The sequence below is a fragment of the Cherax quadricarinatus genome, chromosome 39, assembly GCF_038502225.1.
Source record: "Cherax quadricarinatus isolate ZL_2023a chromosome 39, ASM3850222v1, whole genome shotgun sequence".
NCBI classification, from domain to species: domain Eukaryota; kingdom Metazoa; phylum Arthropoda; class Malacostraca; order Decapoda; family Parastacidae; genus Cherax; species Cherax quadricarinatus.
Window position 1 is genome coordinate 22409284 of NC_091330.1, and position 24864 is coordinate 22434147.

Genomic DNA, 24864 nt, shown 5'->3' on the forward strand with positions numbered 1-24864 from the left:
TATCCTCAGGCTCCTGACCTCAGCAACTATCTCAAGTAAGAAGCTTTGAAATTTACAATGTTTTACAACTATCTCAAGTAAGAAGCTTTGAAATTTACAATGTTTTAGGCCACGATGTTTGATACACTTCATGCATGACGCAATAACACTCATTACATTATCGAACAGGAGAATCTTATTACACAAATATTATTGGCGAATAACGCAGTGAAATTGCAAGGGATGTTTAGCGTTCAAATCAGATACATTTTCATTAATCCTTGCAACTACACTAGGTTAAATTTACCACTCTGTTTTACAACACAAGTTAATTAAGTTTGCTCACATACTCACCATTATGATTATTGATTTCTGTAATATATAATTTTTCAAACTCTCCTACATAATTTCAGAATCTGAATCCGTCTTTTAAAGAAACAGAAGTTGAGCAAAGTCTGGAATGTCGTTTCTTTCATCTGGTGACAAAGAGAAATGTTTAAAAACGTGTTTCCTTATCAATGTGTTACACATCTTGTCTCTTATGTCATCAACGGAGATAAACTTACACTACTGATACAAGCAACCTTGTCAGGGTATATGTCCTCAACATCCCATTTATATCTTCACAAATTCCCCATCAGTGAACAGTCTGCTACTCGCGGCATTATATTCAGCTATGTGATAGCCTACACTTCGGAAATATTTTCACCACTGCTTTTAAAAGACATTTTGCTGTTGAAACTCAGATCCTTTGAGTGAAATGATCTCGTCTGTATAAACTCCCTTGAAGTAATTAGTATTCTGGTGACGTAATTCAGTTATTTTTTAACACTAACACTCCTTAAAAATAGGTTATTACTGTATCTAAGTAAAGTAGTTTGTCTTATGCATAAATAATAACCATTTATTTGTTCATCTTTCTGAATGAACAGCATCTTCTGTATTCTCTTGTTTGAAGCATCCATCTTTTTAACAGAGCAGCTATCTTTGCTGTTCCTTCCAGCCTACACTGTGTCTACCAGGTTATACTGTGTCTCCCAGCCTACACTGTGTCTACCAGGTTATACTGCGTCTACCAGCCTACAATCTGTCTACCAGCCTACACTGTGTCTATCAGCCTACACTGTGTCTACCAACCTACACTGTGTCTACCAGCCTATGCTGTGTCTCCCAGCCTACACTGTGTTTACCAGCTTACACTGTGTCTACCAGCCTACACTGTGTCTACCAGCCTACACTGTGTCTCCCAGCCTACACTGTGTCTACCACCCTACACTGTGTCTACCAGCCTACACTGTGTCTACCAGCCTACACTGTGTCTACCAACTTGCACTGTGTCTACCAACCTACACTGTGTCTATCAGCCTACACTGTGTCTAACAGCCTATACTGTGTCTCCCAGCCTACATTGCGTCTACCAGCTTACATTGTGTCTACCAACCTACACTGTATCTACCAGCTTACACTGTGTCTACCAACCTACACTGTGTCTCCCAGCCTACACTGTGTCTACCAGCCTACACTGTGTCTACCAACCTACACTGTGTCTACCACCCTACACTGTGTTTCCCAGCCTTCACTGTGTCTACCAGCCTACACTGTGTCTACCAGCTTACACTTTGTCTACGAACCTACACTGTGTCTACCAGCCTACACTGTGTCTACCAACTTACACTGTGTCTACCAACCTACACTGTGTCTACCAACCTACACTGTGTCTACCAGCCTACACTGTGTCTACCAGCCTACACTGTCTACCAACCTACACTGTGTCTACCAGCCTACACTGTGTCTCCCAGCTTACACTGTGTCTACCAGCCTACACTGTGTCTCCCAGCCTACACTGTGTCTACCAGCCTACACTGTGTCTACCAGCCTACACTGTGTCTCCCAGCCTACACTGTGTCTACCAGCCTACACTGTGTCTACCACCCTACACTGTGTCTACCTGCCTACACTGTGTCTACCAGCCTACACTGTGTCTACCAGCCTACACTGTGTCTACTAGCCTACACTGTGTCTACCAGCCTACACTGTGTCTACCTGCCTACACTGTGTCTACCAGCCTACACTGTCTACCAGCCTACACTGTGTCTACCAGCCTACACTGTGTCTACCAGCCTACATTGTGTCTACCTGCCTACACTGTGTCTAACAGCCTACACTGTGTCTACCAGCCTACAATGTGTCTACCTGCCTACACTGTGTCTACCAGCCTACACTGTGTCTACCTGCCTATAATGCATACCTTCAGTCACTGTTCTCCTTGCTGCTCTTTTTTCCACCTTATAAACACTATTTTATATTTGTGAGGGAAAAGTTCAATAGATAGGAGTAGCGAGGGAGTATATAGTAACAATAGTTTGATTGCCGGCTGCTTGTTAAGGTAAGTCTAGCTCCCGCTATTCCCGCCTTTTTTCCCCCACCCCGAAAGTGATAGTTTGATTGCCGGCTGCTTGTTAAGGTAGGGTCACTCTAGCTCCCGCTATCCCTTTCCCTCCTTCTTCCCCCCCCCCCCCCGAAAGGTGACGTGTGGGGCTCCGGTCCAAACAGTAATCACTAGACTCACAGCTCCCAGCACTACTGTAAGTACATGTCTGCCTTGTATTCTAGTGGATTTATTGGTTGAAAGCTTCACTTTTGACCAATAATAAACTTAGTCCTTTCAGCCTTGCTCTAAGTTGACTGTTGTAATAATCACCACGTCTTTTATGTATTGTACTTATCATGGAGAGTGATTTCTTAAGCAGTGGGTAACCTGTCTATCTTTCCAGCTTGGATGACAGAGAGGGTCACCTGCCAATCAATGAGTAGAATTGAAGGAGACGGACTAACGTTCTGAGATGTCCCAAATTCTGATCCACTTACCTGTTTGTGTATGCAAGTAGCAGGATATAACCCCTCATCATTGCAGTGGAAAAAAACCTGCTTTCCTGTCATCTGGAAAGATTAATCAAGGCTATACTGTGAAGAACTAGCCAGTGGGTTGTAACCAACACCTGCGACCCCCCCCCCCATCATCAGCAGCGGCTACGATTTCAGCAACACGCAGTGTCACCAACACCAGACACCCAAGTTTTAAATATATTAGCGTTGAATTCAGATATTTACATTTTTCATTTTTCATTTTCTTTAATGTAGGATCAATATTTCATATTTAAGTGTTTTATATTTTATATTTTCTAAATAATAAAGTGTTTATGTTTGTCTGTTTTTATTCTTTTTCTATACATTAATTTTCCTGAGGAGGAGCCAGTCTTAGTAATACTGACTGAAGTTGTTACAGGGCTGAGTAAGCCTTCACAATATTCATAAATTACAAATAAATTAATTACAATGATGCAGTAGTCTGCATAACACTGTGCATCTCTGCCTTAGCTGTGCCTCCATACGTTCACAGTGCCTTTCTTAACTGTATCCTCTGCCACGGCAGTTTAATATAACCACTGTAAAATAAGACTTACATATATGAAGATCTAAAGAGCCAAGTGGTTGCTTGTTGTGGCTGCGTGACAGTGGTTGTTGGGGCTGCGTAACAGTGGTTATTGTGGCTGTGTGACAGTGGTTCTTAAATGGAAATATCGAGGGTTGAAGGTAGACACACTTGTTGGATGGTAACGATACATTGTCAGACTGTGATGATGGGAAATGGAGCCCAGCCTCTGCCTGTCCTAGCCTATGTCAAACGCCGACTGAGAGGGAGGCAGAGGTACGACCGTACACATGCGCATCCCATGACGTCACACAGTCACAGGCCTAGGGATCTCCTATCTAAAGCACATGGATGATACTGATATGCTATACAACACAGGGATCAGCAACTATGCTGACAACAGTGGTTGTTGGGGCTGCGTGACAGTGGTTGTTGGGGCTGCGTGACAGTGGTTGTTGTGGCTGTGTGACAGTGGTTGTTGGGGCTGCGTGACAGTGGTTGTTGGGGCTGCGTGACTGGTTGTTGGGGCTGCATGACAGTGGTTGTTGGGGCTGCGTGACAGTGGTTGTTGGGGCTGCGTGACAGTGGTTGTTGGGGCTGCGTGACAGTGGTTGTTGGGGCTGCGTGACAGTGGTTGTTGGGGCTGCGTGATAGTGGTTGTTGTGGCTGCGTGACAGTGGTTGTTGTGGCTGCATGACAGTGGCTGTTGTGGCTGCATGACAGTGCCAACTTGAAGTGATCGATCTTGTGAATTTCAACAAACCCTAAATATCAACTGGTGTGTAAATCCCAGATGTAATACACTTGTTAATACTGACCGAAAATGCATTTAATTTTACAATTTGTTGCTACATTATAAATTAAGACATATAATTCCTCTTTTAAATTTACCATACCAGAACTGTTTTCACAAATTTTATAGCCAACACATACTATACCTGATTTAGGACTGGATTTCATTTTAACTCGAAATGTCGTTTTGAATTTAACTATATAGTAATTCTTATTTTTATAATTATTTCTGGGAGCTGGTGACCCCTGATTTAAGATATCAATATTTGCATTTCTTTAAATACGGCTCTGTTACTCTTGATTTACGACAGTAGTAAGTATTGACATCCTGTGTCACTGTGCTTCGTGACGCAGTCGTTGCGTCTCTGTATTCCATGACAAGACTTGCAAAACTCCTTATACTCTGTGATGCACCTACTGAATCAGTCCCTGCATTCTTTTATGCGCCTGTTGCGTTACCTGTACTCCATGACGCACGCGATGCGTCACAAAGGCACACGCTGGATCGCTCATTAAGCTGTGTCACCATGCTCCTTGCCACACTCATTGCTTTTAGAATAATTCGTGACACACTCATTGCTATAAATCTCTGATACACCCCGTACATCACTAAGCTCTGTGACACCCAAAATGTCACAAAATGTCTGGTAAATCAGCAACAGCAGCAGAAGCAGCACCATACATAAGCATCTGTTGCTTCTTTCATTTGCAACCTTAGGCTCTGCATCCCCGTAATTTACCTAATGTAACTTGATAGATGACACTTGTATTCGTGTAGTTTTAAAGTTGAACCTCTGTATTAGCATAATTTAAAGCTGATTTATTTTTGTATTTCCATTATTTTCAAGATGACACATTTGTATTCGCCTAAATTAAAAGTTCAATGGAAGATGTTGATTTAACAAGTACCTTTTTAACCCCTAAGATGTCCAAGACATATTAGTGTGTCATACGTCAGACTTCATAAATGCACCAGTATGCATAATTCATGGCTCCAGACCCATTCTCTCATAGACATGAGAGAATAGGTCTATGCAGTGGGTATCAGTGGTATGAAAAAAAACCTGACTAACGCAGTGCATGATGGGAACAGCTAACCTCTGCTCCTGCGTTTGGGTTAAAAAAGTGAATTTAACTGGCGGTTAATTTCAATGTGATTTAACTGGCAGTTTCTTAGCGCCAACAGACAGAAGACATAATAGTGAAATGGCGAAGATTTTGGCCACTTTAAAACCAGAAGTGGACTAAAATAGGTATGAAATAAGCGGAAATGGTGGATTTTAGGCTCTTTTCCAGTGCAAAGGAAATTTTAAGGCCCACCGTCCCACGTTATCACCTACACCTCCAGGTTTGCTTCAATTATTGGGATGGCCTAAACCACGACCGAGTATTCTTAGCCGAGAAATAGGAAAAAAAAAGTAGAATTTTTTGCGAGGGTTTGTATAAACTGGAAGGCAAATGTTAAATAGGAGAGGCTTGGGGACGTGATTAGTGTACGGTGGGGAAAGTTGCTTTAGTGGCCGGAAAGCCTACATTATTTTTTGCCTATTTTGTTGTTAAATTGGAATTTATTGAAAATAAGTGTAAAACTGGCTGAATTGCCAACTTCCGGACTCTTAGTAGGGTCGTTCTAATAACTGAATAGGCAGTTTCTTGCAACCCAGGGATGCTATTAATGAAACAGAAGGGAGCCGGGTAGGTCTGAGCACTGGAATTGGCCTCAAATAGGTCACAAACTTAGAAAATCGCTGTTGCATTAAGTGCTCCTCGGCTTTCAACCTTATGCTTGTGTAATTCTTACGGAATTACATCAAATTTCGCATTTTTGGCGCCACTGGCTTTAGAAAATGTCTTTTTTTTATTGTGGACACAGAAGGGGCACTGAATTTATGGTGTGTGTATAGTCTAGGTGTTACGCATTTGCATCCCTTTTAACTTACAATAACTTGTAACTCACAAAGACTCCTAACTCACAATTAACTGTAACTCACAGTTCTCTGTAACTTGAAAATCCCAGACACAACCAGAGTGTCTTAACTCACAAGTGTAACTGCAACTCATAAGAACAGTAACACATAAAAGCAGAGGTAACTCACAAGTGGTGGTAACTCACAAGAGTGGTAACTCACCTCTTCTACGGCGGCTTGAGTGGCAGAAGCAGCAGCTGATTTCCTACGGTCCCTTTTGTTCTTTGGATCTGGTGCTGCTGTCATCTTGATCGCTGTCTCTCGGCCCAGTGAGAGAGGTCACAGCTTGGTTACAATATTATGATCACTGCTCCTTAACGTTATGGTCACTGCTCCGTAACGTTATGGTCACTGCTCCGTAACGTTATGGTCACTGCTCCGTAACGTTATAGTCACTGCTTCATAACATGATGGTCACTGCTTAAAAACATGATGGTCACTGCTTAAAAACATGATGGTCACTGCTTAAAAACATGATGGTCATTGATTCGTAACGTTATTATAGTCATTTCTTCGTAACGTTGTTATGGTCACTGATACGTAATGCTGCTACGGTCACTGCTTTGTAACGCTGTTATGACCACTGCTTCGTAACGTTGGTATGATCACTGCTTCATAACGTCGCTATGATCACTGTTTCGTAATGTTGTTATGATCACTGCTTCGTAGCACTGCTATGCACACTCCTCTGTTACGTTGTCCTAGTCACTGCACTCCGGTTCCCGTTTAATCTTAAACAGAATTTTCTTATCTCTTGAATTCGTTGTTAGAACCCTGTTTTAAACCCCACTGGTCACCTGCCTCTGGTGTTCTACACTCTTCGAAAACGTCTCACTTTAGTTCTGTATTTTGGTTAAAGTTTGTTGTGTCACGTGATAAATTACTGACCTGCACTTCATAACTGTTTTTAAATAAATAAATAAAGAGTATTTCCACGAAGTAGCAATTAAGTCCTTCTATTAAATGTCACTGCTCGCGTGCGCGTGCGCACACACAAATACAAACACACACACACACACACACACACAAGCACAAACACACGCACGCACACATGCACAGGTACACGCACACACAATACACACACACACACACGAACACACACATGCACATGTATAGACACACGCATACACAATACACACAGACACACACGAACACGCAGACACACATACACACACGAACACGCACACACACACACACACACACACACACACACACACACACACACACACACACACACACACAAAAAAAAAAAAAAAAACAAAAACAAAAAAAAATAAAAAAAACAAAAAACACAGCTACCAGCAAAGAGGTGGGGGCAAAAGCTGTGAATCTAACCCTGCAACAACATATATTTGAGTACACACATACACACACATATATACACACACACATACACACACACACATATACACACACACATACACACACACATATACACACACACATACACACAAAACACACACACACACACACACACACACACACACACATATACACACAAAAGGATGAAGCAGAGGCGCTGTGTGTGCCACTAACAACAATCTTCAACACATCTATCGAAAAACAGCGACTACCTGAGGTATGGAAGACAGTAAATGTAGTCCCATTTTTAATAAAAGGAGACAGACACGAAGCACTAAACTACATACCAATGTTACTAACATGTATAGTATGGAGAAGATTATCAGGAGAAGAGTGGTGGAACACCTAGAAAGGAATGAGCTTATCAACGACAACCAGCACGGTTTTAGGGACGGGAAATCCTGTGTCACAGACCTACTGGAATTCTATGACAGGGTGACAGTTATTGAGAATTCAATCGAACGAGGACCAGGCAGAACTACAAAGGGATCTGGACAAGCTGCAGGCCTGGTCCGGAAACTGGGTCCTGAAGTTCAACCCCACCAAGTGCAAAGTCATGAAGATTGGGGAAGGGCAAAGAAGACCACAGACGGAATACAGTCTAGGGGCCAGAGACTACAAACCTCACTCATGGAAAAGGATATTGGGGTGAGTATAACACCAGGTACATCTTTTGAGGTGCATATCAACCAAATAACTCCTGCAGTACATGGGCGCCTAACAAACCTAAGAATAGCATTCCGACATCTCAATAAGGAATCGTTCAGGACCCTGTACACCGTGTATGTCAGGCCTATATTGGAGTATGCAGCACCAGTTTGGAACCCACACCTAGCCAAGCATGTTAGGATATTATAGAAAGTGCAAAGATTTGCAACATGACTAGTCTCCGAGCTAAGGGGATTGTTCTACGAAGAAAAGTTAAGGGAAATCGGCCTGACGACACTGGAGGACAGGAGTGTCAGGGGAGACAAGATAACAACATATAAAATACTGCGAGGAATTGACAAGGTGGACATAGACAGGATGTTCCAGAGATGGGACACAGAAACAAAAGGTCACATTTGGAAGTTGAAGACTCCTGTGAGTCAAAGGGACGTTAGGAAGTATTTCTTCAGTCATAGAGTTGTCAGAAAGTGGAACAGCCTAGAAAGTGACGTAGTGGAGGCAAGAACCATACATAGTTTTAAGACGAGGTTTGATGAAGCTCATGGAGCAGGGGGAGAGAGAGGACCCAGTAGCAATTAGTAAAGAGGCGGGGCCAGGAGCTACGACTCGACCCCTACAACCACAAATAGGCGAGTACAAATAGATGAGTACACACACACACACACACACACACACACACGCACACACACACACACAGGAGCTAGGACTCGACCCCTGCAACCTCAACTAGGTGAGTACACACACACACACACACACACACACACAAATGGCTACCAGCGAAGAGGTGGGGGCAAGAGCTGTGAATCTAACCCTGGAGCCACATATTCGTAGGTGAGTACACACACACGCACACATTTTCATTTTCTATCTGCGTGCGTGCTTGGGTGAGTGTGCATTCACTTAACTGTGGTTGCAGGGATCGAGTCATAGCTCTTGGCCCCACCTCTTCACTGGTCGCGACTAGGTCACTCCCTCCCTGCTCCGTGAGCTTTATCATACCTCTTCTTAAAGCTGTGTATGGATCATGCCTCCTCTACATCACTTTTCAGAATATTCCACTTCCTGATAACTCTGTGACTGAAGAAATACTTCCTAACATCCCTGTGACTCATCTGAGTCTTCAAATTCCAACTGTGACCCCTTGTTGGTGTGTCCCATCTCTGAAACATCCTGTCCCTGTCCACTTTGTCGATTGCTCTCAGGATTTTATTTGTTATCATGTACATCCCCCCCCCCCGTCCTCCAATGTCGTCACGTCGTTTTCCTTTAACCTCTCCTCGCAGGACATGCCCTATAACTCCAGGACTAGTCTTGTTGCAAACCTCTGCACTTTCTCTAATTTCTTGTGTGTGTGGGGGGGGGGAGGGGGTCGATACAGTTACAGTAACAATAATAATAATCTCTATACCTACAGAGTTCATAATACAACTGTTACAAACCTAGTTGACATTATTAGCATAAAATATTGCTCTACTGTTCAGACCAGTCACGTCCAGCAATCAATGAGCATGAAGGTATTCTCATCTGGGAGAGTGATGGTGTTTGTGAGAATATAATAATCTGAGGCAAAAGCAAACACTGACGGCACCTGACCCGAGATAAGGAGCAACTCGACTTTGCTGACAATCTGGAGTCTATTTGTATTTTAAAGATTCAAGAGACGTAATAGAGAGACTATAAATCAAAGTTAAAAACATTAGCCTCGTTGTTTTTTTTATACATCTGATTTAAATTGGATTCAAATGTCGTACTGCCGACTACAGTGAATAAAAAGCACACACTGCAGAACAAACTTTATTGGGACAACGTTTCAATCTGTGTAGAGCAAAAAGTTGTCCCAATAAAAGCTTGTTCTACAACTTATGACTTTCTGTCAGTTGTTGAAATTGGCAAGGAATTACCTGACCATCTGAGAAATATCGAATACAACCAAGGAATGTTAAGAACCCTAAGCCTTACATTTCATATCCTCCAAGGAGTTTTCCAGAATTTTCCTGTAAAAGGAGACTATTCCTTGAAGTACAGCATCCTCGAATAATGTCGTTTCATTCAACGTCGTTTCGTTATAACGCTGAGAAAATAAATCGAATGAATACAAATTATTGTAAAATAAAAATTCATAAAGTATACGATAATCAAACCAATGCACGAAAATAAACGATTCGGTACGAAAGTGCTCAGCGAGTCCTCCATATTTGTTATTGATTTTAAACTGCGTGGTGGCAGATGCTCCTTAAAAGTTTTGCTTTGCAGACATTTAATCCTCGATTTAACCTTGTTGCAATGAGTGCTGAAAGTGCACTGTGCACCTCTGATGTTTATATCAATTACCCTATGGTAAAATTGGGTTCGTTATACGTAGTTTCACTTAAAATCGTAGTTTCCAAAAACCTATCAACGTTAAATGAGGACTTACTGTAGTGTATAACAAAGATGTGGTAAAAAGCTATTCATATTTGTGCTGAAATTACAGAGAACTAGAAATCAAAATATTCTATATATGAACTGCACTATTTATGTAATATATCTGGGACCGGTTCCTAAGGTTCTACTTTCGTAGGACAAATTAAGGTCAGGCTCCCTTATTAATTAATAACTGTTCAACCAGAATGTTTCTTCTAGGTAGCCCAGAGGTCCACATAACATCACATCCTGACTGATTTGACACTTCTTAGAGATATGAGTCCAATTTTCTCTTGTAAACTTCTACCTTCATTTCATCTATATTTCTGACATCTGATGGAAAATGGCTGAATTATTGAAGGTTTCGCATGATGATACATATATTTCTCTATGTTTATGGCTTTATTACTTTACGTTGGGTATATGTACTATATTTCCTACCATATTTCTCACTCCGGTAATTTTTATTATATGTGGGCAGTAAACGATCATTGTACAATTTTATCTCTGATATTTAAAATCTTATTTGAATAGTAACATCACTGCTGTCTTTTCTTTTTAAGTCTATATATTCCATCCTATCATTTTCCTGGTTTTTGTTCAGTTGCTGTTTTTCTATATAATAACTCTTCTAGCTCAGTATTAGTCACGTGTTCCTTTCGTTTTGTTAGAAGGTTAGTCCGCGTTTTGTAGCTTCTGCTCGTATTAAGTCTATCAATCTTTCCATATCAATGTTGTTGTAAATTGTCAATGTTAAACTTTATCTTATATTTCTTTGCCCACTGGAACATTTTATGAATATATATTTGCATTTGTTTTTAACTGAACTATGTATTGAAAGAGGTTTGGTAATAAGTATTACACATTTTAAGAACAAGAAGATAAATAAGTATTCAAGATAAAACACGTAATGAAAGTAGTTTGTTAGATTATGTACTGGTGGATAAAAGGTTGATGGGTAGACTTGAGGATGTGCATGTTTATAGAGGTTCAACAGATATATCAGATCATTATTTAGTTATAGCTATAGAGTAAGAGGTAGATGGGGCAAAAATAAAATGGCAACAGCAAGTAAGAGAAAGGTGAAAGTTTATAAACTAAGGAAGGAGGAAGTTAGGGTGAGATACAAGCAACTACTGGGAAAAAGGTGGGCTAGTGAGAGTATAGGTAGTGTGGGGGTTGAAGAGGGGTGGGATAGTTATAAAAATGCAGTGTTAGAATGCGGGGCAAAAGTTTGTGGCTATAAAAGGGTGAGTGCGGGAGGAAAGAGGAGTATATGAAGAGCAACAGAGAGGTGAAGAGAGAGGTGAGGGAGTGCAAAAGGAGAGCAAATGACATAGTGGGCGAGGTGTTGTCAGTAAATTTAGCTGAGAATAAGAAAAAATTTTGGAGTGAGATAATGAGGTTAAGAAAGCCTAGGGAACAAACAGATCTGACAGTTAAAAACAGAATATGGAAGTTAATAGATTGGGAGATGGAGATACTGGAAAAATAGCGAGAATATTTTGAAGAGTAGTAATTTCATGCATTGGCCAGGGAGGTATAACATCTTTTAGGAGTAAAGAGTCGGATGTGAGTGTGGAAGAGGTGGGTGAGGCAGTGGGTAGAATGAAAGAGGGTAAAGCAGCTAGGGATTGGGAGAGAGTGTATATAGTTTCTTTATGTAAAGGGAAGGTAGATAAAAGAGAGAGTAACAATTATGGCGGGAATGCGTTAACAGAGTAAACCAAGTAAAGTGTACAGTAGGGTTATTACTGAAAGAATTAGAGGTAAGACAGAGAGCAGGATCGCAGATGAACCCTTAAGGAGGCCTTAGAATTGGTACGGGATGCATAGACAAAGTGTTTACATTGAAGCATATAAGTGAACGATATTTAGATAAATGTAAGGAAGTTTTCTTTGCATTTATGGATTTGGAAAAGGCATATGCTAGGGTAGATAGGGGAGCAATGTAGCAGATGTTGCAAGTGTATGGAATAGGTAGTAAGTTACTAAATGGTGTAAAAAGTTTTTTTGAGGATATTGAGGCTTAGGTTAGAGTGTGTAGGAGAGGTAAATTACTGTCTAGTAAAAGTAGGTCTTAGACAGGGATGCGTAAAGCCACCATGGTTAACATATTTATAGATGGGGTTGTAAAAGAGGTAAATGCTAGGGTGTTGGGGAGAGGGGTGGGATTAAATTATGAAGAATCAAATACAAAATTGGGAATTGACAGAGTTTCTTTTTGCTGATCATACTGTGCTTTTGGGAGATTCTAAAGAAAAGCTGCAAAGGTAAGTGGACGAGTTTGGGAGGGTGTGTAAAGGAAGAAAGATGAAAGTGAACATAGATAAGAGTAAAGTAATGAGGGTATCAAACGAATCGGGTAAAGAAAAATTGGATATCACATTGGAGAGAGGGAGTACGGAAGAAGTGAATGTGTTCAGATATTTGGGAACAGACTTGTCAGCGGATGGGTTTATGAAGGATGAGATAAACCAGAGAATTGAAGAAGAAAAAAAAAAAAGGTGGGTGGTGTACTGAGGTATCTGTGGAGATAAAGAACATTATCCATGGAGGCAAAGAAGGGGAATGTATAGAGTATAGTGGTACCAACACTCTTATATGAGTGTGAAGAATGTATTGTAAATGTGAGGAGGAGGCTGGAGGAAGTATAGATGTCGTGTCTAAGGGCAATGTGTGGTGTAAATATTATGCAGAAAATTCGGAGTGTGGAAATTAGGTGTGGAGTTACTAAAATTATTATTCAGAGGGCTGCAGAGGGGTTGTTGAGGTGGTTTGGTTATTTAGAGAGGATGGAGCAAAATAGGATGACTTGGAGGATGCATAATTTTCAGTGGAGGGGAGGAGGGGTAGGGGTCATCCTAGGAAAGGATGGAGGGGATAAAAGAGGGGCTTCGACATAAAGAAGGCATATGTGAACGTGTTTGATAGAAGTGAATGGAGATGAATGATTTTTGGGACTTGATGAGCTGTTGGAGTGTGAGCAGGATAATATTTTGTGAAGGAATTCAGGGAAACCGGTTAGCTGGACTTGAGTCCTGGAGGTGGGAAGTACAATGCCTGCACTTTAAAGAAGGAGTTTGGAAACAAACAAAAACCACACCTGACAACACACAACAAAAACATAAACAAAAACCACATTTGAACTGTCGTGTCTGGGGATATCTGCAAAGACAGTGATATTGTGTGAATGTTGGTGAAAGTGTTGAATGATGCTGAAAATGTTTCTTCTTTTGGGTCACCCTGCCTCGGTGGGAGATGGCCGGCCTGTTGAAAAACAAAATTCATTTTTTTTCATGTCTTTTATAGTTTCGCCAGCAAGGGTGATACGGATCTACAGGTAGTGTTTTTATCAGTGTCTGCTATAATGATGAGAAACAGTAGAGATGCTTGGACTGTCACTTCGGGAACTAAAAGTTTACTTTACTACGACAATGTTTTGCTTACTGCCACTCTGTGATTTTTAGATATCTGAATATGTTTTTTCTGTTTTTTTCCTGAATTATTCATATTAATCTTATTTTGTATTTTATTACTGTCATATTTGCCATATGTTTTGCAAAATCCGTAAAGACCACATTGGCCTTCTCTTTTTTTTTCGAAAGCCTTGCTGATTTTGTCATAATTATGTAATGGTGGTGATAGACATGATCTTCCTCTACAGCCATGTTGACTTGAGTTGTTCAACTTATGCATTTCCATAAAATTAATAATTTGTTATCCTTTATATTCATAATCTTTCCCTGAAAATCATTGAGAGCTCTGATCACAAATACATACAACAGAGGCTACGTTATGCCTACATATAATTCTTACATTAGGAAAATATGCGAAACGGAGGGAGGTGGGTTAGAGAGAGTCAAGGTAATGAAGGGGTTAAAGAGGTATGGGGAATATTTAAGAAACAGTGGTAGTGTTGTAGCAGAAGATTATGAGTATTATTATTATTATAATCAAAAAGAAGCGCTAAACCACAAGGGTTATACAGCGCTGAAGATTATGAGTAGAGGTAAGCAGGTGCAGGTGGGAAGAGGAGTAATTGATGGAATAATAAGGTAAAGATGGTAAGAGAACAAAAATTATCATGTGAGAGGTTTTTACAATATAAAATTAATATATATAATAAGTCGGAGTATGTGGAAAGTAAAGGAAGGATTAAACATGTGAGGAAATGCAAAAGAAAAGTCAAGAGAGAGTGGGTGAGGTTGTATCAATACAATTTGCTGAGAGTAAGAGGTTTTGCAGATAAATAAGTCAAGAGTCTAGGAAACAAATGGATTTAGCAGTTAAAAATAAGAGAGGGAGTCATCAGATAGGGAAGTAGAGGCAGTGATTTCAAGCATTAGGCAGGGAAGTATAACAATTTTATAGGAGTGAGGAAGAGTCAAATTTGAGTATGGGGGCAGCTGAAATAGGTGGGATTAAGGCACAACTGATAAAGGCAGAAGGTGATGTAGTTATGAGTGGATAGTGTGCTAGTTCCATTTCTGCACGAAAGAGGGGAGGGCACCAGAGATTGGCAGAGAGCATGCAAAGTTCCTTTATTTAAGCGAAAAATGGATAACAGACAGTGTAAGAATTATAGGGAAATAAACCTGTTCAGTATATCGACTGAAGTGTTTGGTGGAGGAATTAAAAGAATTAAGAGTAAGACAGAGAGTAGGATCGCAGAACAAAGAAGCTTTAGGAAGGTAGGAGATGTTTAGATCATATGTTCAAATTGAAGCATACAAGTCATTAATACTTATATAAAGGAAAGTCACTTTTTTTTTGCATATATGAATTTAGAAAAGGTAAATTATAGGGTGGATAGGGAAGCAATGTAGCAGATGTTGCAATATGGAATAGGTGCTAGGTTATTAAAAGCTGCAAAGAATTTTTATGTGGATAGTGAGGTTCAGGTTAGAGTTTGCAGGAGAGGGGAAGATTATTATCCAGTAACAGTGGGGAGATTATTATCCAGTAACAGTGGGGAGATTATTATCCAGTAACAGTGAGGAGATTATTATCCAGTAACAGTGGGTGAGATTATTATCCAGTAACAGCGGGGAGATTATTATCCAGTAACAGTGGGGAGATTATTATCCAGTAACAGTGGGTGAGATTATTATCCAGTAACAGCGGGGAGATTATTATCCAGTAACAGTGGGGAGATTATTATCCAGTAACAGTGAGGAGATTATTATCCAGTAACAGTGGGTGAGATTATTATCCAGTAACAGTGGGGAGATTATTATCCAGTAACAGCGGGGAGATTATTATCCAGTAACAGCGGGGAGATTATTATCCAGTAACAGCGGGGAGATTATTATCCAGTAACAGTGGGGAGATTATTATCCAGTAACAGCGGGGAGATTATTATCCAGTAACAGTGGGGAGATTATTATCCAGTAACAGTGGGGAGATTATTATCCAGTAACAGTGGGTGAGATTATTATCCAGTAACAGTGGGGAGATTATTATCCAGTAACAGCGGGGAGAGTATTATCCAGTAACAGTGGGGAGATTATTATCCAGTAACAGTGGGTGAGATTATTATCCAGTAACAGTGGGGAGATTATTATCCAGTAACAGTGGGGAGATTATTATCCAGTAACAGTGGGGAGATTATTATCCAGTAACAGCGGGGAGATTATTATCCAGTAACAGTGGGGAGATTATTATCCAGTATCAGTGGGGAGATTATTATCCAGTAACAGCGGGGAGATTATTATCCAGTAACAGTGGGGAGATTATTATCCAGTAACAGCGGGGAGATTATTATCCAGTAACAGTGGGGAGATTATTATCCAGTAACAGTGGGGAGATTATTATCCAGTAACAGTGGGGAGATTATTATCCAGTAACAGCGGGGAGATTATTATCCAGTAACAGTGGGGAGATTATCCAGTAACAGTGGGGAGATTATTATCCAGTAACAGCGGGGAGATTATTATCCAGTAACAGCGGGGAGATTATTATCCAGTAACAGTGGGGAGATTATTATCCAGTAACAGTGGGGAGATTATTATCCAGTAACAGTGGGGAGATTATTATCCAGTAACAGTGGGGAGATTATTATCCAGTAACAGTGGGGAGATTATTATCCAGTAACAGCGGGGAGATTATTATCCAGTAACAGTGGGGAGATTATTATCCAGTAACAGTGGGGAGATTATTATCCAGTAACAGTGGGGAGATTATTATCCAGTAACAGCGGGGAGATTATTATCCAGTAACAGTGGGGAGATTATTATCCAGTAACAGTGGGGAGATTATTATCCAGTAACAGCGGGGAGATTATTATCCAGTAACAGCGGGGAGATTATTATCCAGTAACAGCAGGGAGATTATTATCCAGTAACAGCGGGGAGATTATTATCCAGTAACAGAGGGGAGATTATTATCCAGTAACAGTGAGGAGATTATTATCCAGTAACAGTGGGGAGATAATTATCCAGTAACAGCGGGGAGATTATTATCCAGTAACAGTGGGGAGATTATTATCCAGTAACAGTGGGGAGATTATTATCCAGTAACAGTGGGGAGATTATTATCCAGTAACAGCGGGGAGATTATTATCCAGTAACAGTGGGGAGATTATTATCCAGTAACAGTGGGGAGATTATTATCCAGTAACAGCGGGGAGATTATTATCCAGTAACAGCGGGGAGATTATTATCCAGTAACAGCAGGGAGATTATTATCCAGTAACAGCGGGGAGATTATTATCCAGTAACAGTGAGGAGATTATTATCCAGTAACAGTGGGGAGATAATTATCCAGTAACAGCGGGGAGATTATTATCCAGTAACAGTGGGGAGATTATTATCAAGTAACAGTGGGGAGATTATTATCCAGTAACAGTGGGGAGATTATTATCCAGTAACAGTGGGGAGATTATTATCCAGTAACAGCGGGGAGATTATTATCCAGTAACAGTGGGGAGATTATTATCCAGTAACAGTGGGGAGATTATTATCCAGTAACAGCGGGGAGATTATTATCCAGTAACAGCGGGGAGATTATTATCCAGTAACAGCAGGGAGATTATTATCCAGTAACAGCGGGGAGATTATTATCCAGTAACAGAGGGGAGATTATTATCCAGTAACAGTGAGGAGATTATTATCCAGTAACAGTGGGGAGATAATTATCCAGTAACAGCGGGGAGATTATTATCCAGTAACAGTGGGGAGATTATTATCAAGTAACAGTGGGGAGATTATTATCCAGTAACAGTGGGGAGATTATTATCCAGTAACAGCGGGGAGATTATTATCCAGTAACAGTGGGGAGATTATTATCCAGTAACAGTGGGGAGATTATCCAGTAACAGTAAGACTTAGACAGGGATGTGTTGTCACCGTAATTGTTTAATATATAAATGAAGTTGTAAAAGGAGTGAATGCTCGAGTGTTGGGGAGAAGTGTGGAGATATGAAAAATAAGGAGTTTGATGTAAAGTGGAAATTATTATAGTTACTTTTTGCAGATGACTCGGTTCTATTGGGAGATTCTGATAAGAGGTTGCAAAGGTTGGTGAAGGAATTTGGGAAGGTACGTAAAAGAATGAAATTAAAAGTGAACACAGAAAAGAGCGAGGCGATGAAAGTAAAAAAAAAAATAGTCAATGAAAGAATGCATATCAGAGTGGAAGGGATATAAAGGAAATATATATATAATCAAATATTGGGAGTGAACTTATCGGCAGATGAGTCAATGAAAGATGATGTGAACCATAGAATTAAAGAGACCAAAGAGGTGAGTCATGCACTTAGCCATCTGTAGAGACAAGGAACTTTATCCATGAAGGCAAAAAGAGAAATGCACCAGAGTATAATCGTACCAACACTATTATATAGGTGTGAAACATGGGTTTTGAAAGTTAAAACGAGGAGGAGGCTGGAAGCAGTGAAGATGTCGTGTTTGAGGGCAATGTGTGGCGTGATTATGCAGAGAATTCGGTGCTTGGAGATTACAAAGTGTGGGATTACCGTAAGTAATATTCAGAAGGCTGAGAAGAGGTTGAGGTGGTTTGAACGGTTAGAAAGGCTGGAGAAAACTATGGTAACTATAAGGGAATAAATATCTATAATAGAGGGAAGGAAGTATAGGAGTCGTTCCAGGAAAAGTTGGAGGAAGGGAAGTTGTGAGTGCTAGGGCCTTAGACATTCAACACACTTGTTTCATTACATTAGATAGGAATAAAAACACAATACCGTGACTGGAACAATACACAAATAACCCGCATATAGGAGAAAAAAATTTATGACGTTTCCGTCCGACTTGGACCACTAACTAATCATCCAATCCGGACCGAAACGTCGTCATAAATTTCTTTCTATGTGCGGGTTGTTTGTGTATGAAAGGAATGAACGGAGACTAGGTTTTTAGACTTGATATGCTGTTTGACTGTGAGCAGAGTAACATATATGAAAAAATTAAGGTAAACCGATTAGCCGGACCTGAGTCTTGGAAGAGGAATATTGATATTGCAGCTCGGAGGGTCATCTGAACTGTGATGTCAACACGCTTCTGGCAAGACAGTGACTGAACGAGTGATGGTGAATGTGTTGCCTCTAGTTCAGGTCACCGTGCCTCGGTGGTGAGTAATATTTCCATTTTAGCATTCGTGCTCACACATAATTATATAGTCTCTATTTTTTCTAGCAAATGAATTGTGTAATTTAATAGCCTTTTCGTGGAAAGCAGAGATCTTTGTGGCATCCAGTAAGTGACAAACCACGTGACTTTTTCCATTTATCTCTGTTCACGTTGTTTACCATTTATTCCAGTGTCTTGCACACTCTCATGAGGAACTCCATCACAAGCTTAACAGACTGGATTTAAAAAGCTATTTTTCCATGTAAAGTACTAAATCAGGGTGAGTTATTCAGTTGAAGGACTAGTAGAGGTTCGATCCTCCGCCCGCTAAGTGAAAGTCATACACTTTGCATTTTTTTTACTTACGTAGTTGATACACGAGTTTGTTAGTCGAATTCCGATCTGATATAAAGAAGGATTTTGCTATTCAGGTGTTTGGTCCACTCTTCTCTAATGGCTTTTTCCAGTATTTCTGAAACACTGTCAGCGAGAAACACCAACAGTAAAAGTGTTTCCCGTCATTTTTTTTTTTTAAATATCGGCACAATGTGAGCCATTTCCCGGATGTCCGCCAGTTTACATATATAGTTGTGAACTTTCATTTAAATTTACTGGTGCTATCTCGTCCCCTGTTTTTTTCCCTTCAACATTCAGCAGTAGCTTCTTTATTTTCTGTTTGGGTATTTCATTTCTTTCTACTCATTTGTATTATTTGGGGTTCATTTCCTCAACATTTAATCCAAATATTTTCAAACCATGTTTCGGGATCCGGATGAGACATGTTTTATCACTGAATACGGCTTAGTGAGACAATATTCAGAACAGGAAGTAAATCTGGATATTAACTCACAAGCCGCAGTGAATGAAAAAACGCACTGCACGAGGCTCGCTAGCCTCATGCAGTGCTTAATATTCTAGTCTCCTTCTCTAACACAGTGACATATCGTCTCTCCTTACTGTTTATTCCTCTTGGTTCTGGAAGACGTTTCTTTGCAAACTTCTAGACTTCTTTTAATTTCTGCGTATGCTTCATAAGGTGGGGATGTATACTCAATGACGACCCTCACGTAAATTGTGTACAACGTTTTAATGAATGTTTGTTTAGATTCGAGAGTCTGTTAAGGGACTTTCCGATATCGCATAAGAAGTCAAGGTTACATAATTTACGAGCGTCTCTGGTGATATATTTGGTTTGCTGATTCCCAGGTCACTTGTAGTTTTACCGACTCCTTCATCTTCCTTTCCCAGCTAGGTTGTACTTTTTATTACGTCTTCTTCCTTTTCCAGTTCCAATATCTTGAGTTTGCTCTGCTTGAACTTCATTTACCATTTGTCTGATCATTCCTTAGCTAATCCAGTTCCATCTGTCCTTAATAAATGGTTTTATCACTCCTCTCATTTTTACATCATAAGAAGAGATACACAACACTCGATTTCCTTTTAGAGATTATTAAATAAAACAGCAGTAGTCTCCCCAGTACTAATTCTCGATAGATTCTATCAGTTACACATTTCTACTCTTATATCTCTGTCATCGTCACTGTTTGTTTCTTGTCAACCATATTCTTCCTGATCTCCTATGGTGTCTACCATTTGAAAAATCCTGTGCATTATTTATCAGAAGGAACCTTTGAGAGTAAATAAATTCCACCCAAGCCTACATTTCCTGTTTTATCTTGTAATCCTATCGTAAACCTGCAAGTTACATGAGACAGGATACACCATCCTTAAATCCATGATTTTCTCTGGCAACTGTTCCCTTCCCTTCTCTACATTCACTTCATTACAATATCTAGTATTAATGTCAATAATACCAGTGTGTACCTCTGGGCCTTCCGATTATTTCTTCGATTATATATGACGACACTGTTAGCCGTTAGCACCTTTATAATGTTCTGCCAACTGCGCCGTCTCCAGCTACTTTCCCAAGATTCACTACAGGTCAACTACTATCACTATCCATGGAGGCTTGCTGGTTGGTCCCATTTCTAGTTTTGTGTTCAGTTTTTTTGAGAGGTTTCTCAAACTTTTCCATTGCTTTAATTTGTTTCCGGGTTTTCCCGCTGTTGTCAACTTCCACTGACATCTGGTATGTCTCTGTTTTACAATGTCTCCCACTCCTGTAAATTTTATCATAAACTTCCTTGCCATTTTCCATGTATGCACCTCCTTTCTTTTTACCCCAAATCCTTTAGTTTTCTTTATACAAATTTGACTGTGTAGGATTTTATTTTTTGTTCTCTGATGATGGAGGAACTCAAATTCCCATTGAGCTTTTATTTACTAATGCATATTCACTCGTGACTCTTCTGCTCACTACTTGTTTTTCTGTATTTTCTTTTTTGTCTCCTTTTTTTCCCGCCATGCTCTAGCGCCTTTGAGTTTCGTCTCTCTTCACCTCCGGGTGAACCATGAGCTTTGTTCCTGTCGTTGCATCTTTTGCTCATAAATATGAATTTCCCCTCAACCTATTGGCACTTTCCAGCCACATACTCCATCTTAATTAATGTCTTCTCTTCCAGTTTCCTTTCCCACTGCACCTCATTCAGGAATTGCCTCATGCTTATGTAGCCTCCACTTTTGAAGTCTGGCTTCTCTCATGCTTCCTGTGCCATCTCTCCAAGTTTACTTCCACAAGATATTTAAAATTCCAGGTCACTGGCACCGGGGAAGCTCTCTTAATCAATGTATCCTAAGTCAGAATCACTCAGCAGGAAAATAAGTTTAGTCTTGCTAGTTCCATCCCGTCTGCTTGTGTGCATATGTTGGCGCATGAAGCGTTTATTAACATCTCTAGCATCTTAGATTTCCACATTTCTGCTCCCCATTGTAGGTTCAGGTTCTCAAAGTCTATTTCCTTCTGGTTAAAGTCTCCCATGAAAAGTATCTTTCTTTAGCTTATGTGGGGCTATTCTTGCCACCTCTGCTATTGTGCCCACCATCGCTCTGTTGTCACTGTATTCTTTCCTTGGCCTGCTGTTTAGTGGAGGGCTGTATATGACTATCATCATCCTCGAGCCCCAGGTCTTGAGTGTGCCCCTCTCTGTTTATTCCTCTCATCTCAAGTTCCACCAGTTTCTGATAGGCAGCACTACACCTCTGTTTTTCCTCATAATCTGATATCTAACTGGGAAAACTGCAACTGTTATCTCTGTCAGCTTTGTCCCTGCAAATGCTATGGCTGGTTTATTTGCACTGCAAAGGAAAAGGAGCATGAAGGTAAGTAAGATTGAATGGGTGGTTGGGGATGTAGGGGGATAGGGGGGGTGAGGTGAGGAGGAGTTGTGATGAAGGTTCTCGTACTGGGAGGGCTTAGTACTGTGGTTATAGGAAGAAGTGCAGTGTATGGATTGTTTTGAATTACTGTGTTTGACTGGGAACGGGGGCTAGGGTTTGAGGGGGGATGGGTTATTGGGGGGGATGGATGGTGCTCCTCCAAAAGCTGAGCTTCTGCACCTGCTGGTGTATTCTCTCACACTCTTTCTCATCCCTGGAAGCTTTCATTCTCTCTCTGCAGATCTGCTGACACAACAACCAATCCATTGACAACAGACAGAACATACAACCATAACCACCACAGACAAACACAACAGTAAGACACAGGCACAATAAACACAAGAGACACAAAAGTCAAACACAACGCATTCACACAAGCCATACACGACCAACACATCATCCAAGCACAACAGTCAAAGACAAAAGCAAGATAAAACATCCAGACACACCAAGCACACAGCAGCCAGACATAACAGCCAGACACAACAGCCAGACACAACAAGTACACAGCAGCCAGACATAATAGCCAGGTACAACACCCAGACACAACAAGTACACAGCAGCCAGACATAACAGCCAGGTACAACAGCCAGACACAACAGCCAAACACAGCAGAGAGGCACAACAGCCAGACACAACAGCCAGACATAACAGCCAGGCACAACAGCCAGCCACAACAGCAGGCACAACAGCCAGACACAACAGTCAGACACAACAGACACAACAGTCAGACACAACAGCCAGGCACAGCAGCCAGACACAACAGCTAGACACAACAGCCAGACACAGCAACCAGACACAACAGACACAAAAGCCAGACACAAAAGCCAGACACAACAGCCAGGCACAACAGCCAGACACAGCAGCCAGACACAACAACCAGGCACAACTGCCAGGCACAACAGCCAGACACAACAGCTAGGCACAACAGCCAGACACAACAGCCAGGCACAACACACTGACACAACAGCCAGGCACAACAGCCAGACACAACAGCCAGGCGCAACAACCAGACACAACAGCCACACACAACAACCAGGCACAACAGCCAGGCACAACAGCCAGGAACAACAGCCTGACACAATAGCCAGACACAACAGCCTGACACAATAGCCAGACACAACAGCCAGACACAACAGCCAGACAACAGCCAGGCACAACAGCCAGGCACAACATCCAGACACAAAAGCCAGGCACAACATCCAGACACAATATCCAGACACAACAGCCAGACACAACAGCCAGGCACAACAGCCAGGCACAACAGCCAGGCACAACATCCAGACACAGCAGCCAGGCACAACATCCAGACACAACAGCCAGACACAACATCCAGACACAACAGCCAGGCACAACATCCAGACACAACAGCCAGACACAACAGCCAGGCACAACAGCCAGCCACAACAGCAGGCACAACAGCCAGACACAACAGTCAGACACAACAGACACAACAGTCAGACACAACAGCCAGGCACAACAGCCAGACACAACAGCTAGACACAACAGCCAGACACAGCAACCAGACACAACAGACACAACAGCCAGGCACAACAGCTAGACACAACAGCCAGGCACAAAAGCCAGACACAACAGCCAGGCACAACAGCCAGACACAACCAGACACAACAGCCAGGCACAACAGCCAGGCACAACAGCCAGACACAACAGCCAGGCACAACTGCCAGGCACAACAGCCAGACACAACAGCTAGGCACAACAGCCAGACACAACAGCCAGGCACAACAACCAGACACAACAGCCAGGCACAACAACCAGACACAACAGCCAGGCACAACAACCAGACACAACAGCCACACACAACAACCAGGCACAACAGCCAGGCACAACAGCCAGGAACAACAGCCTGACACAATATCCAGACACAACACCCTGACACAATAGCCAGACACAACAGCCAGACACAACAGCCAGACAACAGCCAGGCACAACAGCCAGGCACAACATCCAGACACAAAAGCCAGGCACAACATCCACACACAATATCCAGACACAACAGCCAGGCACAACAGCCAGGCACAACATCCAGACACAACAGCCAGGCACAACATCCAGACACAGCAGCCAGGCACAACATCCAGACACAACAGCCAGGCACAACATCCAGACACAACAGCTACGCACAACAACCAGACACAACAGCTACGCACAACAACCAGACACAACAGCCAGGCACAACAGCCAGACACAACAGCCAGACACAACATCCAGACACAACAGCCAGGCACAACATCCAGACACAACAGCCAGGCACAACATCCAGACACAACAGCTACGCACAACAACCAGACACAACAGCCAAGCACAACAGCGAGACACAACAGCCAGGCACAACAGCCAGCCACAACAGCGAGGCACAACAGCCAGCCACAAC

The 24864-nt window shown here is 41.5% G+C and overlaps 1 protein-coding gene across 3 annotated transcripts in view; it reads right to left on the bottom strand.

Moving 5' to 3' along the window:
• Positions 1 to 24864, bottom strand: part of Dpp10 (Dipeptidyl peptidase 10) — a 470951-nt gene that overhangs the window by 441747 nt on the left and 4340 nt on the right. For all 3 annotated transcript variants that reach the window (XM_070092527.1, XM_070092528.1, XM_070092526.1), the window contains exon 2: positions 6334 to 7072. In XM_070092527.1, coding sequence (XP_069948628.1) covers positions 6334 to 6417 — 84 coding nt within the window. In that variant the 5' untranslated portion in view covers positions 6418 to 7072. The remainder of the gene's footprint in view (positions 1 to 6333; positions 7073 to 24864) is intronic.